The sequence below is a fragment of the Salvelinus alpinus genome, chromosome 3 (genome assembly GCF_045679555.1).
Source record: "Salvelinus alpinus chromosome 3, SLU_Salpinus.1, whole genome shotgun sequence".
Classification (NCBI taxonomy): Eukaryota; Metazoa; Chordata; class Actinopteri; order Salmoniformes; family Salmonidae; genus Salvelinus; species Salvelinus alpinus.
In genome coordinates, this window is record NC_092088.1 from 37,145,269 (window position 1) to 37,164,917 (window position 19,649).

General features: G+C 41.6%; 2 protein-coding genes across 2 annotated transcripts in view; both read right to left on the bottom strand.

Annotated features, from left to right (window-relative positions):
• Window positions 1-411: 411 nt before the first annotated feature.
• Window positions 412-3,189, bottom strand: npm3 (nucleophosmin/nucleoplasmin, 3). Its single transcript, XM_071392652.1, has 5 exons — window positions 3,009-3,189; window positions 2,642-2,727; window positions 2,255-2,374; window positions 1,848-1,941; window positions 412-1,502 (listed from the first exon to the last, which is right to left on the bottom strand). The coding sequence occupies exons 1-5, from the start codon at window positions 3,091-3,093 to the stop codon at window positions 1,405-1,407; spliced, it is 483 nt and encodes a 160-aa protein (XP_071248753.1). The 5' UTR covers window positions 3,094-3,189; the 3' UTR covers window positions 412-1,404.
• A 3,508-nt stretch (window positions 3,190-6,697) lies between these two features.
• oga (O-GlcNAcase) overlaps window positions 6,698-19,649 on the bottom strand; it is a 39,804-nt gene continuing 26,852 nt past the window's right edge. Inside the window, exons 14-18 of the mRNA XM_071392651.1 lie at window positions 13,898-14,002; window positions 13,412-13,503; window positions 13,127-13,319; window positions 12,621-12,780; window positions 6,698-12,267 (exon numbers count right to left, since the gene is read on the bottom strand). Coding sequence (XP_071248752.1) covers window positions 12,131-12,267; window positions 12,621-12,780; window positions 13,127-13,319; window positions 13,412-13,503; window positions 13,898-14,002 — 687 coding nt within the window. The 3' untranslated portion in view covers window positions 6,698-12,130. The remainder of the gene's footprint in view (window positions 12,268-12,620; window positions 12,781-13,126; window positions 13,320-13,411; window positions 13,504-13,897; window positions 14,003-19,649) is intronic.

Consider the following 19,649-nt stretch of genomic DNA (forward strand, 5'->3'; position numbering starts at 1 on the left):
TTTAAGCCAAATGGAATGCCTTATACCAGGGTTTCCCAAACTCGGTCCTGGGGCCCCCACTAGGTGCACATTTAGTTTTTTGCCCTAGCACTAACCAGCTGATTCAAATAACCAACCCACCATCAAGCTTTGATTATTTGAATCCGCTGAGTAGCACTAGGGCAAAAACCAACACGTGCACCCAGGGGGGCCCAGGACCGAGTTTGTGAAACCCTGTCTTACACCTAGAGCAATGTGTAAGGGTACGTCTGCCTATTGTTTGTGTGTGAAGGGGCAGGGCATATCTTAAGAATAACACAATTCAATGAAATACCATAGCCTCTGATGGCCAATCAACACTGGGCATAACATGAGATGTCAGACTCAGAAATGTACAATTGATTTGATAAAAAGCCAATAAATGAGACTTAATAATACCAAAAGTGTTTTTATTTATAGAATCTGAAAATGTACAACAAAAATGTTCAAAGGTAATATCTCAAATGATCAATTAATTAGCCAGCTTTCATTTCCCTAAATAGTACAAAACTGACCATATTTTTTTTGTGCGGCTACTTTCAATAACCTATGTTCAATGTTAGCTTGAGAGTTTCTCAAAGCTACCTGGCTAACTTATTTATCCTGATTTGTTCAAATCCAACCCAGCCAGAAGAGCAAGAAAACCAATACATTAACACCCACCTTTCCAACCCCCTTCCCCACCAACCTGGAAACCCCATTTACAATTAGGTTTAATATGTTATCCAAATAAACGATAGCATGCAAACGTGAATGTATATCCACTTCACCAACAAAGAGTACATTTCAACTCTGAAAGTCAATAGTAAAAAAATTCAGTCAACTGATGGTGCTGTAACCATGTGAAGAAAGTATGTAGGAAACTATGGCAGGGATTCATTCAGATCAGCTTTAGATCATTGACAATTAAAAGGTATTTTCTGACTGAACCGACATATGTACCATTTACAGTGAATGCGGTTTCCGATCGGATTGGGCCCCAGCCTAAAAGCTTAGTTATCCATTTCCACTCAACCAAACACTTGTTACAATAATAAAACCATCTTAGGATCTTGATTGTATTTAATACATTGCAATTGATTCTTTATAATGAAACCAAACACTTCCGCAGCCGAAAACAAGAGCTCGCTCCAACAGGCCAAAGAGAGTAGACTAATCCCTAGGACATGGTTCAGTAACCACAACCCAAACATGGCCACAGTCAAAGATCAAAAATGAGGTCCATATTCGTGCACCTTTCATCCATAATTTCCCCCCGGTATTTTTCTTCCCACATTCCTAAACAACTTTGCAGTGGGATAGAGAATCTGAATTTCATGTTTCCTATTGGTACAAGAAAATCTTTATTCCCTAACAAAACATTTATTAATCAGATATCCAGTCCCGTTACAACTTCTGTTTCTTTTTGGCTGGTTTGATGGGGATTATCTCTTCGTCCAAGTCTTCTTCTTCACTAGACAAGTCAGAGTCAGCGTTGTCAGAGGCTGGTAGAGGGGGACACAAGTTATCAATCACTAGGAAAAAAGCAGTTCCTCGGTTAGGACTGTTAACTCTGTCTCACTGCCAACAGGTCAGAGAACTTAGACTATCCCTTTAAAAGAAAAGATTCATCTATTTTGAATGTTATATAGTTTTTTGTGCATCTCTAAGCACTGTACCCATTCCCAGGGTCATGTTTTCATGTGTATTTGAGCCATTGCCGCTCAAATAGGCAGAAATACAGCCGGTATGACGAGTTTTGCATCATATGATGGGTGAATCTTCTCCTTTAATGTATATGTGGTCATGATCATGTCCTTACAGGCCAATTATTAAAGCAATAATTTTACCAATGAGGTGCAGACCGCTAACGGTCACTGGTCCGGTACCCGACTTCAGTCTAATGGTGACAGGGGCCTTCAGCTCAAACTCCCCAAGACTCACCTGAGGAAGACAATTGAGATTCCCAACCACACACACACACCACAAGGCAGACCGGCAAGGCAGACATTTAATCCAAAATCAACCCCTAGCCCTTTCAGATCCACACAAATGCCTAACAACTAGACAAACATCTGAAACCTCAGTGTTACGGGTGGCCAGTGCATTATGAGATTGTTTCATTTCCCACATGTGGAAAGTCAGAAACTTTACAAATAAGCAGTGTGTAGGAGAATGTAGAAGTGTCTTCTTTTGAATCTCATGTTTCCTTCCCCTCCCAGTCTGAAGTAGGTGGTGGTGTATGTGTGCCACTCACCATTGGCAGGCAGTTGATATGGAGGTTGGCGACAGGTACAGAAATAGTTTTCCCCTGGTGGTTCATAGCAGTCACCTCCACCACATTACTCTCCTCCTTCGCTCCCTCTCCCAAGCAAACCTAGAGATGTATACAATATTTGTAAAGCAGGGACTTCACTCCCTCAAAATAGAATCATACAGTGGATTTGAAGAGGCATTACATAATTGATTCACTAACGTTTCTGTATCAGAGGCATGTAAGCTATGCTAGAGCAACATAACTCTGGATCCTGGCACACCTGATACCACTGGTTCCAATGTCATGAGTATCATGTCTTAGAAAAAAGTTAGTCTAATTGTAAAGAGAGTTAAGTGATATAGTTAGCTAGCTTAAAGTAAAACCCACCGTCCGTAGCTCGAGAAAGTGTTCCAAATCCTCCTCTTCGTCCCCTTGGAATGTGTAGAACGGTACTTTGGAGGATAATTCACAACCTACGAAGATACAATGTTGCAATTTTAGCTAACGTTACACGTGTGGTTCAGAGACGGATGTAACATTAGCGCGTACAGTTGTGGTGTATAATAATTATGACAAAATCTAAATATATTTTAGCAGTCTTTCTTACAATATATTTCTCTCTAAATCGGTTACTCTCATTGTAAAATAAAAAATGCAATCAAACAAGATCCAAAATACAACGTGATGGCATCCCCACGTGTGCTGCTACCAATAATTTTATACGACAGATTGTTTTGGAAAAGGTGATCCTTACTGAATACATAGCTCTCCAATCTCGATTGGCCAACACTCCCGTGGTCTTCCGAGCAGCAATCGTCTTCTCCGTGACTGTGCGACATTTTTGATTGTGTGAAAATAAAGTAAATGTATTAGCTAGCTCGATGGAAGATCAGACTCGCATTCAAGAGATGCAACATATGACGTCAAAACAAATCGCGTCGCAGCCGTAAATACGTTTCATCGTGTGTTTGGAGGGGAGGGGCCAACGGGCTTTGGTTTGGGTCTGGAGTTTACTTGTTACAGCATCAGTTATTGTTGGTCTATCAATATAAGAAGTTAGAACAACTAATTCCTTATCATAAACTAGGTTTCCATCCAATTGGCGACAGATTTTCATGCGAATATTCTAGAATCCACATAACGTAAGTATTTAAATACGTAAGTATTTACTCGCATTTTCCCATCAGTGGTGTTTCCACCAAATGGACTTGTGGCTAAAAATCAGGGTGTGATTGCATAGTGCACACAACATACATTTTTCACTTAAGTTTTCATGCACCAAATAAAAAGTTAATATGTTTCCATCGCATGTTCAACTCTACTGATAGTTTTGTCACAAACACTTTTGCGTTAAATAGCAAATATGCCTACTTTGGTCTTGGCAAGTGTGCCCTAGCCAACAACTGGCAGATACAGTGCGGGTAGACTGTGCGGAACTCTACATGATGCTATTATATACAGTACCAGTCAAAAGTTTGGACACACATACTCATTCAAGGGTTTTTCTTTATTTTTACTATTTTCTACATTGTAGAATAATAGTGAAGACATCAAAACTATGGAATAACACATGATATCATGTAGTAACCAAACAAGTGTTAAACAAATCAAAATATATTTGAGATTTGAGATTCTTCAAAGTAGCCACCCTTTGCCTTCATGACAGCCTTTGTACACTCTTGGCATTCTCTCAACCAGTTTCACCTGAAATGCTTTTCAAACAGTCTTGAAGAAGTTCCCATATATGCTGAGCACGTGTTGGCTGCTTTTTATTCACTCTGCGGTCCAACTCATCCCAACTAATGGGGATCCTAATAAATACTAAATACAGTAGTCTACATAATACCTGTTACATAGTTACAGCTATTTACTTGCTTGTTCTGCCCACTATGATTCACTTGCTCCCATTGGAAACGACAGGTACTGGTCTATTATGGGTTAGTTATAAACACCTTTGGTATGACTTTACGCGAATAAAAACTATGGATGGAAATGTGATCGAATCCTATGTATAGTCGTGGCCAAAAGCTTTGAGAATGACACAAATATTAATTTTCACAAAGTCTGCTGCCTCAGTTTGTATGATGGCAATTTGCATATACTCCAGAATGTTATGAAGAGTGATCAGATTAATTGCAAAGTCCCTCTTTGCCATGCAAATGAACTGAATCCCCCAAAAACATTTCCACTGCATTTCAGCCCTGCCACAAAAGTACCAGCTGACATGTCAGTGATTCTCTCGTTAACACAAGTGTGAGTGTTGACGACGACAAGGCTGGAGATCACTCTGTCATGCTGATTGAGTTCGAATAACAGACTGGAAGCTTCAAAAGGAGGGTGGTGCTTGGAATCATTGTTCTTCCTCTGTCAACCATGGTTACCTGCAAGGAAACACGTGCCGTCATCATTGCTTTGCACAAAAAGGGCTTCACAGGCAAGGATATTGCTGCCAGTAAGATTGCACCTAAATCAAACATTTATCGGATCATCAAGAACTTCAAGGAGAGCGGTTCAATTGTTGTGAAGAAGGCTTCAGGGTGCCCAAGAAAGTTCAGCAAGCGCCAGGACCGTCTCCTAAAGTTGATTCAGCTGCGGGATCGGGGCACCACCAGTACAGAGCTTGCTCATGAATGGCAGCAGGCAGGTGTGAGTGCATCTGCACACACAGTGAGGCAAAGACTTTTGGAGGATGGCCTGGTAGCAAGAAGGGCAGCAAAGAAGCCACTTCTCTCCAGGAAAAACATCAGGGACAGACTGATATTCTGCAAAAGGTACAGGGATTGTACTGCTGAGGACTGGGGTAAAGTCATTTTCTCTGATGAATCCCCTTTTCGATTGTTTGGGGCATCCGGAAAAAAGCTTGTACGGAGAAGACAAGGTGAGCGCTACCATCAGTCCTGTGTCATGCCAACAGTAAAGTATCCTGAGACCATTCATGTGTGGAGTTGCTTCTCAGCCAAGGGAGTGGGCTCACTCACAATTTTGCCTAAGAACACAGCCATGAATAAAGAATGGTACCAACACATTCTCCGAGAGCAACTGCTCCCAACCATCCAGGAACAGTTTGGTGACGAACAATGCCTTTTCCAGCATGATGGAGCACCTTGGTATAAGACAAAAGTGATAACTAAGTGGCTTGGGGAACAAAACATCGATATTCTGGGTCCATGGCCAGGAAACTCCCCAGACCTTAATCCCATTGAGAACTTGTGGTCAATCCTCAAGAGGCGGGTGGACAAACAAAAACCCACAAATTCTGACAAACTCCAAGCATTGATTATGTAAGAATGGGCTGCCATCAGTCAGGATGTGGCCCAGAAGTTAATTGACAGCATGCCAGGGCAGATTGCAGAGGTCTTGAAAAAGAAGGGTCAACACTGCAAATATTGACTCTTTGCATCAACTTCATGTAATTGTCAATAAAAGCCTTTGACACTTATGAAATGCTTGTAATTATACTTCAGGATTCCATAGTAACATCTGACAAAAATATCTAAAGACACTGAAGCAGCAAACTTTGTGGAAATTTATATTTGTATCATTCAAAACTTTTGGCCACGACTGTACACTTCAGGGCACAACGCGGGACTGTGAAGACATACACGCATACACATATTGTATTATTGTAGTACTGTACATTTTAGATTGTAATTTTGTAGTAAGAGTAATGTAACTATGTCATGTATGACGTATCATTTTATTTATGAAGTAGGCTGTTGTTTTGTGATGTAGCCTAATTGTTTAGTTCCTGTTTGGACCCCAGGAACAGTTGCTCAAGGCAGCAGCTAATGTAGCATTGACAGCAGATGCAAATCTAGCGCCCATGCATGGTCGTCTAGGCTTGATGTGAATTCCCGGTAATACCTACACTCGTGTCCCCCGTGGACCGGCTCATATATAAAGCATCCTTCATTCAGGCTGGAGAAGTCATAATCTTCCTCTTTTGACTAGATTTATTGGCGTCAGGGAGGAAAAAAACGAGGAAAATATGCGTACTTTCTTTATGAAACACCATTTTTGTATTTTTTAACAATTTAGGATGTAGCACACCGCATTCAGCCAAATGTGTGCAACATTCTGCATTGTCAGAACATTCAAAAATGGTGGTGCATAAAGAAAGTAGGCCTACCCATGTTTCCACCTTCTCGAAATTAAAACTAGTTGAGGGAAATTTGCAGCCTGAATGGAGGATGCTTTCTGTTTGAGCCGGTCCATGGGGTACACGAGTATATTACTGGGCACATCCAGCCTAGTGCAGATATAGTGCACATGCACTGTCGGCTGCTTAGGCTATAACGAATGGGGATAATAATAAATACTAAATACAGTAGTCTACACAATACCTGTTAAATAGTTACAGCTGTTTACATAACTCAACACCCAGTCATATCAGTAATCATAACACATTTTTCACGAGTTCATACAATAATACACTACTCAAAACACTTTTTACATTGTTTATTAATATTATAAACCATCATTTTCCTTTTACATACACATTTTACAGAAATGAGTTACATTATCAGTAAACGTCCCCCTCAAAAAAACCTATGTCCCTATGTATGTATCATCAAATGCAGGCCTACAATAATCCCTTTCAACTGCAGCTATACTTTCAAAATCAGGAGGCAGAAAAAAAAGCAGTCGTCACAATAGCACAAGCAATGACAAAATGTCTGACGTTATGGAAAAGTGAATCCTTCAATATCAGTGGAGAACTGGAAGGATACATGTTTTATTCTCTCTGGGAAATTTACTTGACCACCACAGAATAACATAGTACGGAGGGTGACGTGTTGAATAGAGAAGACAAATACTTCAATCTAACTACTGTTTAAAATGTTTCAACTGATTCAGGCTTGTGCTCATTGAGAAATGACAAAAATCAGAAAACAAAAATGAGCTAACCAAATACTTGTCTTATTTCCCCCCTATTCCTTTACAGGTTTTAATTGACTTGTCTATTGTCTGCGGTGACGTCATAGGTTGAGGAAGGGCATCAAGCTATCAACTCCCCCCGGTGAACTAGACTGTAATATGGATGTGATTTTTTTCTTCTGATGTTTGCTAAACCAAACAAATCTAATAAGCATCATGCACAGCACAGATGTACTGTATGTAGCAGTATCAAAACATCACATTGGCAGGCAGCTAGGACAAAGCAACATGAGCTACGGCTGATCCTCCTGTTACAAAGAGAAGGCTTCATGTTAGGATCAAAGTGCTTTTTACTCGCTTTACATAAACAAAAACAGCAAAATGAGAAACACTTTGAGTATAAAACATTTAACACATATGTAGATACAAAAGGCCTAGGTATAGTATATCACTCCCTCCATTTCTCTTGACACAGCCAGGGCCAGTGAAGGTAGTCAGTCAATGTCACTCTAGCTTAACAACCCTAAGAAGGGCAGCAATGGTATTCAAGTGAGTGCAATGTTGTAGGACGTTGCAGATAGAAATGTGGCGTACAGAGCCGACATGGTTCCTCATTCTGCTTTGCATGGAATCGCGTCTGTTCTACACAGTATATTTCTAACTGAACATGATGTCCTGGATAAGATTCTGGTTAGTGGTTAGCATTCCTCAGCACATCATGGGAAGTTGAGAAATAGAGCAGCTGTATTATAGTGGGAGTGCTAAAGCATCTGCAAACTGTTTCGTCCTATTTTCACATTTTCTAACATTAAGATTTGGCTCATCTCTCTTGGCTTAAGAGCCAGAGCACTGGATTTGTGACTGAATCTAGAGACCTTTCAGAGCAGATGACCCACCCTTGAGGCAAGGTGCGTTCATTTTTAGCTCGCCTGGGGTACCGGAAGGTAGATTATTCCATGGTAATTAAATGTCAAAACTCAGCCCACCCTGGGCACCAAGATAGCTAAAATGAACCCACCCATTCTCAAGTCCCCTTATGTATATGTCAGGTGGATTGACAGTAGATAAGAGTGCGTGATAATCACCTGTGAGCTACAGTACAGGGCAATAGGCCCCTTGGAGATATCCACAGGTAGAAAAATCATATAGAAAGGCAATGAACCAAAAGGCAATACAAAAGCAATATATAAACATACTGTAAAAAATAGGGATGTGCATCTTTCCTTTTTAAGACGATTCTATACGTATCTAGATACGATACAGGAACGATACGTTTTAGTTTGAAACAATTCTGTGCCATTAGGTTTGATTAGAGAACGAATCGATGCGATTCGGTCGAGGAGATGCACTAACATTTGTTGCATAAACACATTCATTTTCCATTCTAAATTAAAATCTGCTGTTGATGGAGCTAATGAGCTGGGCCTCTGTGTGTGTGTGTTTGTGTAAATTATGTATTTCTATGCGGTGTATGTACTATGCAGGCACCTGAGATGAGCCATAAAGGAGACTAGGCATCTACCACCCCACTACCATGTTTTTTGTCCCCCCACTGTTTCTGAAATCAAAATTGAGAAATTTAGCAGATTAAGTGTTAGAGCTAGCAATGTATCAATATTTATTGTTCACAAATTAGCTATGACATAGGCAATGAATATATAGCACAACTTTCTTTCAAAATCAAATGGTTTTGACCATTTGGAGTGATATCCTCTTGCATCGACCATGCCTCGCAAAAGTGATTGGTGTCCTTGTCATGAAATTATCAAATTTACCCTGTATATCTAAAAATGACCATCTACACTGATCGTTTAAAGTAAAACTATCAAAACTATTGCTGATGGTGAACCTGAATAATCAAAACAAAATCTAGTGTAAGCCCTGTTCAGCAGGTATAGCCAGATGAGTTGTCTCTGGTAGCTTACTTTTATTCCGGTAAAACACAATTTTCAACAGCACATAGATAGCAATAACGTAGCAAATTACATAGGTTGTCACTCAACTAATAAAGCCTAATATCATGCAAGCCATTTTAGCATTTGCATGCTGAAGGTGCCGCACAGATGTGCAAGAGCAGGAACAGGTCGCCTACCTTGTGCAAAACTGGGCACTGTGCGCAGTTTGACCAACAGTGTGTAAATCCATCTGCAATTTGGGGCATTCCTGAATGTGGGCATTCTTATCCTGAATATGCAGATGCAGGAATACCAACATACAGGAACGCCACGAATTGCGGGCCGCAATTGCACCCTTCTCATACACCTTCCAAACCAAGATGTTTTTCCTGCTTTTTCATTTAGCATCCCGATAACTTTTTGCCGACTTCTCTTTATATATGAAAGCTATTGCTGGCGACTTGGTTGCGGTACAGTTCTGCCTACGGCTTAGTATGAAATGTAGCCGTAATGCTGAGGCGGCATTGGCACGCTCTTAAGTTCTTGATGGTTGCTAGGCACCACCAGTTACTACTATCATCCTGGCAGTTCTAAACTTTGCGAGACATGTCACTTCACCCACCTTCGCATAGCCCACCATATACACAGTTTCCTTAACTATAACTGGATGGATCCATAAAGAATTATCGTTGGAATAGACATCACCGAATGACAAAAATATTGGAATAAAGTAGGCTAATCCAATTGAAGGCATCAAATTGTTGCTTACTGAAACTCCGTCATCCAACTGTTATAATACATTTCATTGACGCAGCAGCCTACATGCGTGTGGTCAACTATTTCAACACCGTTTCGCACTGCTTTGAGACAAGCATGGGGTCTTGATAAATCAATGTCAGATTTTTATTTTCACCGAACCTCTGGATATTGGTTAACTACAATTAGGCTGTGGTAATGTTAGCTAAGTTGAGGTGAGTGCTGCTCATGATCATCTTGTCTGGTTGGGTCATTTATTAGCACCGATCAGAAAATTTTGCCAGCATGTTATGTAGCTTAACAAGTGAATTATTTTGCTAGTAGCCTAGGCCTACTCCCGACCAAAAGCCTGTGACTTGTCTTAATCAATCAATGTGATTTTGTTTCACTGAATCTCGTCTGTATATTTGGTTAATTCTCTGGCTGGGAAAATAAGTGGAGGTGGTATAGCTCATCGATCGGTTTGCTCATCCATCACTGATCAGAAACATTTAGCATGCAATAATGTAGGCCAAGTATATTTCGTCTGTTTAATTAACAAAATAAATATTGATTTCACGTGCATGCCACAGCCATATAGGCCGCACAGACCAGTAACATAATTAAACTCAAAACATGGCATTCTATTATTTTTGGGGAAAAAATGGGTTTTGTTTCTTAGGTCCAGCCTAAAACTAATTAATAATGGATTTATTTGTGATGGCGTATATTCAATGGATTTATTAAAATAGGATGTCCACCCACATTGGCCCCACGTCTACTCCCACACTTGCCGGCATGTGCACGGGAGATATAAAAAAGGCTTATCCTGGCAAGAATGTGGTAAAAATGTGACTATGAATTGGGCCCTAAAAACATTGCCTGTTTTTTTTTATTTTAATTTTTTACAGGCAACATACCGTAAAGTCTGTCTGTAAAGGGTATCAGTTTGACTAGGCTACTGATATTGCCTGGGGTTGTTCGGCATGCAAAATGACTTGTAGATCAATGACTGTCAACACAGTTACATGCAGTTCGACACTGAAGGAAAGACGACGCATCAGTTGTCACAAAAGTTGAGAAGTATTTTCAGAAGGTAGAAAGAATGTAATATGAGCAAAACATTTTGGTGAACCGGCAATTTGTAACGTTTAAATCGTTTTCTGACCGATGCATGCTACATTTGGATCGGTTTGGGGTCCGTGGACCGGTACACTTATATCTTAAAACATTTTAAAATCGGGGACCGATGCGTATTGGTAAATCGTTACATCCCTAGTAAAAAACATGGCCAAAAGCAAAGGGTTAAGGGAATAAACAAAACATAACATAAGTGACAACTTCCACATATTCCTTTCTCTCTCTTCAAGGTTATCCATTTCTACTCAGGTGGGTTTCAAGAAAACAACTCGTTACTTAAGTTTTCAGAAGTTTCCTCGAACACTCAAACATATGATTTCATCTGCATGTCTTGGTTAGGTAAACTATTGAGGAATCTGTAACACACCAGAAAGATACAATTTTTCAAACTCAAGAGTGAAATGGATGCACTAGAAAACAGTATAGGTGGAATCATAAACCACTCTCCACTCTGTTAGCTAGGAGGACCACCTGTTTGAAGAGGTGGTGCAGGAGAAAACTGTAATATACTTTAAAGGCCCCTTTTCCCCAACCAGCACCCAGTCAGCTAGGCCTATACTAGGGTGTAGTGTCATGATCTACTACCAAGTCTCAAATAACTCCCTATTCTCTATACACTGCACTACCTTTAACCAGACAAAAGTAATGTGTTACACGGGGAGCAATTTCAGATGGAGTAATATCTCAATAGACCCCCTGACTGTGTCTGTGTGAGACACAGACAGACCCCCACTCGCGGCTACTGACAGTCAAGTCGAATGGTCTGAAAGGCTAATGGGAGTGGATGGCACCTGACCAGCTCCTACTTCCTGCAGCCGCACGGGGAACAGTCATCACCTCCATTCTGGAGACCAAAGACAGAGGGAAACCGTCCGCCATCTTGGCTCAAATCAACACACACAGGGCTTTACAGATAACCTCTGTGGCTCTTAACAGTTTTGGATTCTGTTTCAATCCGGCAGAGCTCTTGGCCTTTAGCGGCAGCACAGTGAATCTGTACAAGATGCGATATTTCTGAACACTGTCTAAAAACAGGCTGTCTCTAGCCTTGTCTAGTCCAGGTGGTTGAAGTATAAAATCATCAAGTATTGGTTGTTTTGTAAAGGTAACAGACAGTGATCCTTAGCCTGGCTGACTTAAGCTTTCTATACAGCTCCATGGTTGCTTGGTTAGCAAGGCTAAACTGTCTCAGAAGCTGCGTCCCGTGTTGATGATGTTGTAGTTGTTCTCAAAGGCTGCGGCCCATGATGATTATGTCTTTGGGGAAGCCCTCCATCTTGGCAACCTCGAAGCAGCCAAGCTTACTGTAGAAGTCCATCATCCTCTTGTCTGCCTGACGCACCTCACAGAACGCACCAATGGAACCTGGGGGGAAAGAGTAAACAGCTTAGCAACATAACAGTTATGGTAACACTACTTAAAACCTGCAGATATGTGTTAGAATTTGTTATAAGCATGTATGAGCCTTTATATACTATTATAAGGCTAATAATGTTACGTCTCTCTACGTAGGACATTTTCAACAGACTCAAAATGGCTGGTATTTAGCTAGGACCATTATGAGATGACGATACAACATAAGGGGGTCATACATGCTCATGACAAGCATCCTTATACATTATAATTGCGATGTGGACGACTGAAGTTTTCGATAATGGATCATAGACGTTTGCTAATGTGCTTGATTGATTAAGACAGGTTCTGTCAACTCCGCCTACCATTGGCCTTTAGGGAAGAGAGCAGGCATCCCATCATGCTCTTGGCCACGCTGGGGTCGGTGACCTTGGCATGGATGTCCACTTTGATGAGGGACGGGAAGTTGGAGAGGAACGATTCTGGGAGGCCCTCCTCCTCCTCATGGAAACTCAACATCATCTTCTACGGGAGATGGAGAGAGATTGTTTGCCATTTTAGTAATTTAACAGACACTCTCATCTAGAGCAATGTACAATAATACCCGTCACACTACCATGCCCACCTGAACTGTACTGAGCGGTCTCGGTTATTTTCCTTTGACATCGTCCTTACCAGAAACTATGGTGGATGCGTAACCAGGCCAGCCCAGTTCAGTAGTGTGAAAGGGGTATTTGTGCATTCGACCAAAGTAGGTAAGACAACCAGATATCATGTTCATGGCACAACTAAAATATATATATAAAAAAGTATCACAGAACTAGAATAAAAACAGTCAAGCGAAAGAGACTCCGTCAACCCAGTCTCCTACCTCAGCCTCAGAGAGGTCCTTCTGGCAGTCGGGCTTGTTGTATTTCTCCTGCATGGAGGGGATCCAGCTCATTTTACACTTCTTGACAAAGGGCTTGACGTCCACAGTGCCCAGAGCGTAACCACAGATCCCCTCCTCGTCCTCCAGGACAAACCCATAGTCTGGACTCAGGTTCAGGAACCCTCCTACTAACCTGGAGAAACAATTCACATTAGGGTGAATTGTCTCCACTTTCATCGTTTTCAAAATAAATGTTAGATGACAACGAAAAAAAAAAGTTCTTACCTGTCGCCTATGAGGTCTGGCTCCTCTCCAGAGAAGGGCACTTCCTCCACTCCTTCAGAGTACATCTCTCTGCAGATCTTATAAACCGCATGCTGGAACACACGAGCAGTTAGAAAGGACTCGCATGACGCGCACACACACAGGAATGGAGGAGACCCGCTGACAGTGCAGAATGGGTAAACAGGCCTACCGATGAACCTCAAAGCAGTGTTTAAGTGAGGACAGCTCAGATACCAATAGCATGTAGTTACACCCAGTCTGTTCAGCTAATCACTGACTGCATACAGGGAAATAACACCCACACACAGACACACAGATTTCACGTGCATGCCACAGCCATATAGGCCGCACAGACCAGTAACATAATTAAACTCAAAACATGGCATTCTATTATTTTTGGGGAAAAAATGGGTTTTGTTTCTTAGGTCCAGCCTAAAACTAATTACTACTGATGTAGGGCAAAGGTGCCATAAAAACTCTCCTTACCTCATCTTTAGCATAGTAGGGCCTGATGGAATAGATTTTGGATGTTGGCAGTGCGGGAGGAGGCTGGAAGAAAAGATCGTTTGCCCCGTCGATTGGCAACAATCTCTGTCGAGGGATCAAAACAGAAAGGTTCAGTATAACTGACATCAGGCACGGTCTCTGCATTCAATGTCTCAGAGCTCGTTTGCTACTGCTAAGACACTGTGGCACCAACAACAGCTGGGTGTCAAAGTAAGGTTAAACCAGCCAATGGTCCAAGACATGGAAGTAACATTACTAAAAATGACAGTGAACAGTGAACAGCAGTAGCAAAAGTAGCAAATCATCACATCTGTTTTTATGAGAGTATAGCACAAAGAATGTTTTCTTTTAAAAGACAGAGGAATATGAGTTACAGGTGTATATTGGAGGAGTAAAGGCTTGGTCTGAGAAAGGTGCTGCTGGCTAAAGGAGATACTGCTGCTCCATTCCCCGTGTCTGGTCTAAGGCATCACTTCGAGTCGCTGCGCTGGGCAGGGCCCTCCTGTAGAGAGAAGTCATGATGCTGGCGCTGACACAGTCACAAAACTCCAGGAGCAAAACTACACAAGTCTAACATACAGGACCAGTCAAAAGTTCATTCAAGGGTTTATCTTTATTTGTACTTTTTTCTACATTGTAGAATAATAGTGAAGACATCAAAACTATGAAATAACACACATGGAATCATGTAGTAACCCAAAAAAGTGTTCGGTGGCTACTTTGAAGAATCATGTAGTAACCTTTGCCTTGATGACAGCGTTGCACTCTTGGCATTCTCTCAACCAGCGTCACCTGGAATGCTTTTCCAACAGTCTTGAAGGAGTTCCCACATACAGTATTTGATACACTGCCGATTTGGCAGGTTTTCCTACTTACAAAGCATGTAGAGGTCTGTCATTTTTATCATAGGTACACTTCAACTGTGGGAGACGGAATCTAAAACAAAAATCCAGAAAATCACATTGTATGATTTTTAAGTAATTAATTTGCATTTTATTGCATGACATAAGTATTTGATACATCAGAAAAGCAGAACTTAATATTTGGTACAGAAACCTTTGTTTGCAATTACAGAGATCATACATTTCCTGTAGTTCTTGACCAGGTTTGCACACACTGCAGCAGGGATTTTGGCCCACTCCGCCATACAGACCTTCTCCAGATCCTTCAGGTTTCGGGGCTGTCGCTGGGCAATACGGACTTTCAGCTCCCTCCAAAGATTTTCTATTGGGTTCAGGTCTGGAGACTGGCTAGGCCACTCCAGGACCTTGAGATGCTTCTTACGGAGCCACTCCTTAGTTGCCATGGCTGTGTGCTTCAGTGTCGTTGTCATGCTGGAAGACCCAGCCACGACCCATCTTCAATGCTCTTACTGAGGGAAGGAGGTTGTTGGCCAAGATCTCGCGATACATGGCCCCATCCATCCTCCCCTCAATACGGTGCAGTCGTCCTGTCCCCTTTGCAGAAAAGCATCCCCAAAGAATGATGTTTCCACCTCCATGCTTCACGGTTGGTATGGTGTTCTTGGGGTTGTACTCATACTTCTTCTTCCTCCAAACACGGCGAGTGGAGTTTAGACCAAAAAGCTCTATTTTTGTCTCATCAGACCACATGACCTTCTCCCATTCCTCCTCTGGATCATCCAGATGGTCATTGGCAAACTTCAGACAGGCCTGGACATGCACTGGCTTAAGCAGGGGGACCTTGCGTGCGCTGCAGGATTTTAATCCATGACGGCGTAGTGTGTTACTAATGGTTTTCTTTGAGACTGTGGTCCCAGCTCTCTTCAGGTCATTGACCAGGTCCTGCCGTGTAGTTCTGGGCTGATCCCTCACCTTCCTCATGATCATTGATGCCCCACGAGGTGAAATCTTGCATGGAGCCCCAGACCGAGGGTGATTGACCGTCATCTTGAACTTCTTCCATTTTCTAATAATTGCGCCAACAGTTGTTTCCTTCTCACCAAGCTGCTTGCCTATTGTCCTGTAGCCCATCCCAGCCTTGTGCAGGTCTACAATTTTATCCCTGATGTCCTTACACAGCTCTCTGGTCTTGGCCATTGTGGAGAGGTTGGAATCTGTTTGATTGAGTGTGTGGACAGGTGTCTTTTATACAGGTAACGAGTTCAAACAGGTGCAGTTAATACAGGTAATGAGTGGAGAACAGGAGGGCTTCTTAAAGAAAAACTAACAGGTCTGTGAGAGCCGGAATTCTTACTGGTTGGTAGGTGATCAAATACTTATGTCATGCAATAAAATGCAAATTAATTATTTAAAAATCATACAATGTGATTTTCTGGATTTTTGTTTTAGATTCCGTCTCTCACAGTTGAAGTGTACCTATGATAAAAATTACAGACCTCTACATGCTTTGTAAGTAGGAAAACCTGCAAAATCGGCAGTGTATCAAATACTTGTTCTCCCCACTGTAAGTTAAAAATTACAGACCTCTACATGCTTTGTAAGTATGAAAACCTGCAAAATTGGCAGTGTATCAAATACTTGTTCTCCCCACTGTATGTTGAGCATTTTTTGGCTGCTTTTCCTTCACTCCAACTCATCCCAAACCATCTCAATTGGGTTGAGGTCAGGTGATTGTGGAGGCCAGGTCATCTGATGCAGCACTCCATCACTCTCTTTCTTGGTCAAATAGCCCTTACACAGCCTGGAGGTGTGTTGGGTCATTGTCCTGTTGAAAAATGATAGTCCCACTAAGCGCAAACCAGATGGGATGGCGTATCGCTGCAGAATGCTGTGGTTGCCATGCTGGTTAAGCGTGACTTCAATTCTAAATAAAATCACCAACAGCGTCACCAGCAAATCACTCCAACACCACCGCCTCCATGCTTCATGGTGGAAACCACACATGCGGAGATCATCTGTTCACTTACTCAGCGTCTCACAAAGACACGGTGGTTGGAACAAAAATAATTCTAATTTGGACTCATCAGACCAAAGGACAGATTTCCACCGCTCTAATGTCCATTGCTTGTGTATCTTGCCCCAAGCAAGTCTCTTCTTATTGGTGTCCTTTAGCAGTGGTTTCTTTGCAGCAATTCGACTATGAAGGCCTGATTCACGCAGTCCCCTCTGAATAGTTGATGTTGAGATGTGTCTCTTACTTGAACTCTGTGAAGCATTTACAGTTGAAGTCGAATTTAACATACACTTAGGTTGGAGTCATTAAAATTCATTTTTCAACCACTCTACAAATTTCTTGTTAACAAACTATAGCTTTGGCAAGTCGGTTAGGACATCTACTTTGTGCATGACACAATTCATTTTTAAAACAATTGTTTACAGACAGATTATTTCACTTATAGTTCACTGTATCGCAATTCCAGTGGGTAACACATTTACATACACTAAGTTGACTGTGCCTTTAAACAGCTTGGAAAATTCCATAAAATTATGTCAAGGCTTTAGAAGCTTCTGACAGGCTAATTGACATCATTTGAGTCAATTGGAGGTGTACCTGTGGATGCATTTCAAGGCCTACCTTCAAACTCAGTGCCTCAAAGACTTGACATCACGAGAAAATAAAAAGAAATCAGCCAAGAGCTCAGAAAAAAAATTGTAGACCTCCACAAGTCTGGTTCATCCTTGGGAGCAATTTCCAAATGCCTGAAGGTACCACGTTCATCTGTACAATCAGTAGTACGCAAGTATAAACACCATGGGACCACTCAGCCGTCATACCGCTCAGGAAGGAGACGTGTTCTGTCTCCTAGAGATGAACGTACTTTGGTGCGAAAAGTGCAAATCAATCCCAGAACAACAGCAAAGGACCTTGTGAAGATGCTGGAGGAAACAGGTACAAAAGTATCTATATTCACAGTAAAACAAGTCCTATATCGACATAACCTGAAAGGCCGCTCAGCAAGGAAGAAGCCACTGCTCCAAAACCGCCATAAAAAAGCCAGCCTACAGTTTGCAACTGCACATGGGGACAAAGATCATACTTTTTGGAGAAATGTCCTCTGGTCTGATGAAACAAAAATATAACCGTTTTGCCATATGACCATCGTTATGTTTGGAGGAAAAAGGGGGAGGCTTGCAAGCCGAAGAACACCATCCCAACCGTGAAGCATGGGGGAGGCAGCATCATGTTGTGGGGGTGCTTTGCTGCAGGAGGGACTGGTGCACTTCACAAAATTGATGGCAACATGAGGTAGGAAAATGATGTGGATATATTGAAGCAACATCTCAAGACATCAGTCAGGAAATTAAAGCTTGGCCGCAAATGGGTCTTCCAAATGGACAATGACCCCAAGCATACTTCCAAAGTTGTGGCAAAATGGCTTAAGGACAACGTCAAGGTAAAGTCAAGGTATTAGAGTGGCCATCACAAAGCCCTTACCTCAATCCTATAGAAAATTTGTGGGCAGAACTGAAAAAGCGTGTGCGAGCAAGGAGGCCTACAAACCTGACTCAGTTACACCATCTCTTTCAGGAGGAATGGGCCAAAATTCACCCAACTTATTGTGGGAAGCTTGTGGAAGGCTATCCGAAACGTTTGACCCAAGTTAAACAATTTAAAGGCAATGCTACCAAAATTGAATTGAGTGTATGTAAACTTCTGATCCACTAGGAATGTGATGAAATAAATAAAAGCTGAAATAAATCACTCTACTATTATTCTGAAATTTCACATTCTTAAAACAAAGTTGTGATCCTAACCGAGCTAAGACAGGGGATTTTACTAGGATTAGATGTCAGGAATTGTGAAAATTGAGTTTAAATGTATTTGGCTAAGGTGTATGTAAACTTCCAACTTCAACTGTATTTGAGCTGCAATCTGAGGTGCAGTTATTCTAATGAATTTATCCTCTGCAGCAGAGGTAACTCTGGGTCTTCCTTTCCTGTGGCGGTCCTCACGAGAGTCAGTTTCATCATAGTGCTTGATGTTTTTTGCGACTGTACTTGAAGAAACTTTAAAAGTTCTTGACATTTTCCAGATTGACTGACCTTCATGTCTTAAAGTAACGAGGGACTGTGGTTTCTTTTTGCTTATTAGATTTTTTCTTGCCATAATATGGACTTGGTCTCTTACCAAACAGGGCTATCTTCTGTATACCACTCCTACCTTGTCACAACACAACTTATTGGTTCAAACGCATTAAGAAAGAAATTCCACAAATTAACTTTTAACAAGCCACACCTGTTAATTGAAATGCATTCCAGGTGACTACCTCATGAAGCTGGTTGAGAGAATGCCAAGAGTGTGCAAAGCTGTCATCAAGGCAAAGGGTGGCTACTTTGAAGAATCTCAAATATATTTAGATTTCTATAACACTTTTTTTGGTTACTACATGATTCCATGTGTTATTTCATTGTGCTGATGTCTTCACTATTACTCTACAATGTCGAAAATAGAAAAGAAAAAAAATGGAATGAGTAGGTGTGTCCAAACTTTTGACTGGTATTGTATATTAAACATTAGATACAGCTAAAGACTAACCACCAAGTCTTTTAAAGATCATCTACTTCAGAGTTGGAAAAAAAACTGTTTCCAACAGTCTAGGCGTATCATCCAACAGTATATTCTAGTCTAGGAGTATCGTGTTTGCTCATGGAGTTCTTTGTGCGTGCGGACTCGCTTGCGTTCTCGCTGGCGCTGCGATGCATACGCTTCCGTGTGCAAAGGGGGGATTTTTGCACTGAGCTTTTCCTGCAAAGAAATGAGATGTCATGGAAATCCAACTCTAGCCATGCCACACGTTCAGGGGAGA

Coding starts and splice junctions, on each gene's coding strand:
- npm3 (XM_071392652.1), bottom strand. CDS start 3,093: ATGTCGCACAGTCACGGAGAAGACGATTGCTGCTCGGAAGACCACGGG. Junction 2,728..3,008: donor ATTGGAGAGCTATGTATTCA/GTAAGGATCACC, acceptor GTATCTTCGTAG/GTTGTGAATTATCCTCCAAA. Junction 1,942..2,254: donor ATATCAACTGCCTGCCAATG/GTGAGTGGCACA, acceptor TGTCTTCCTCAG/GTGAGTCTTGGGGAGTTTGA.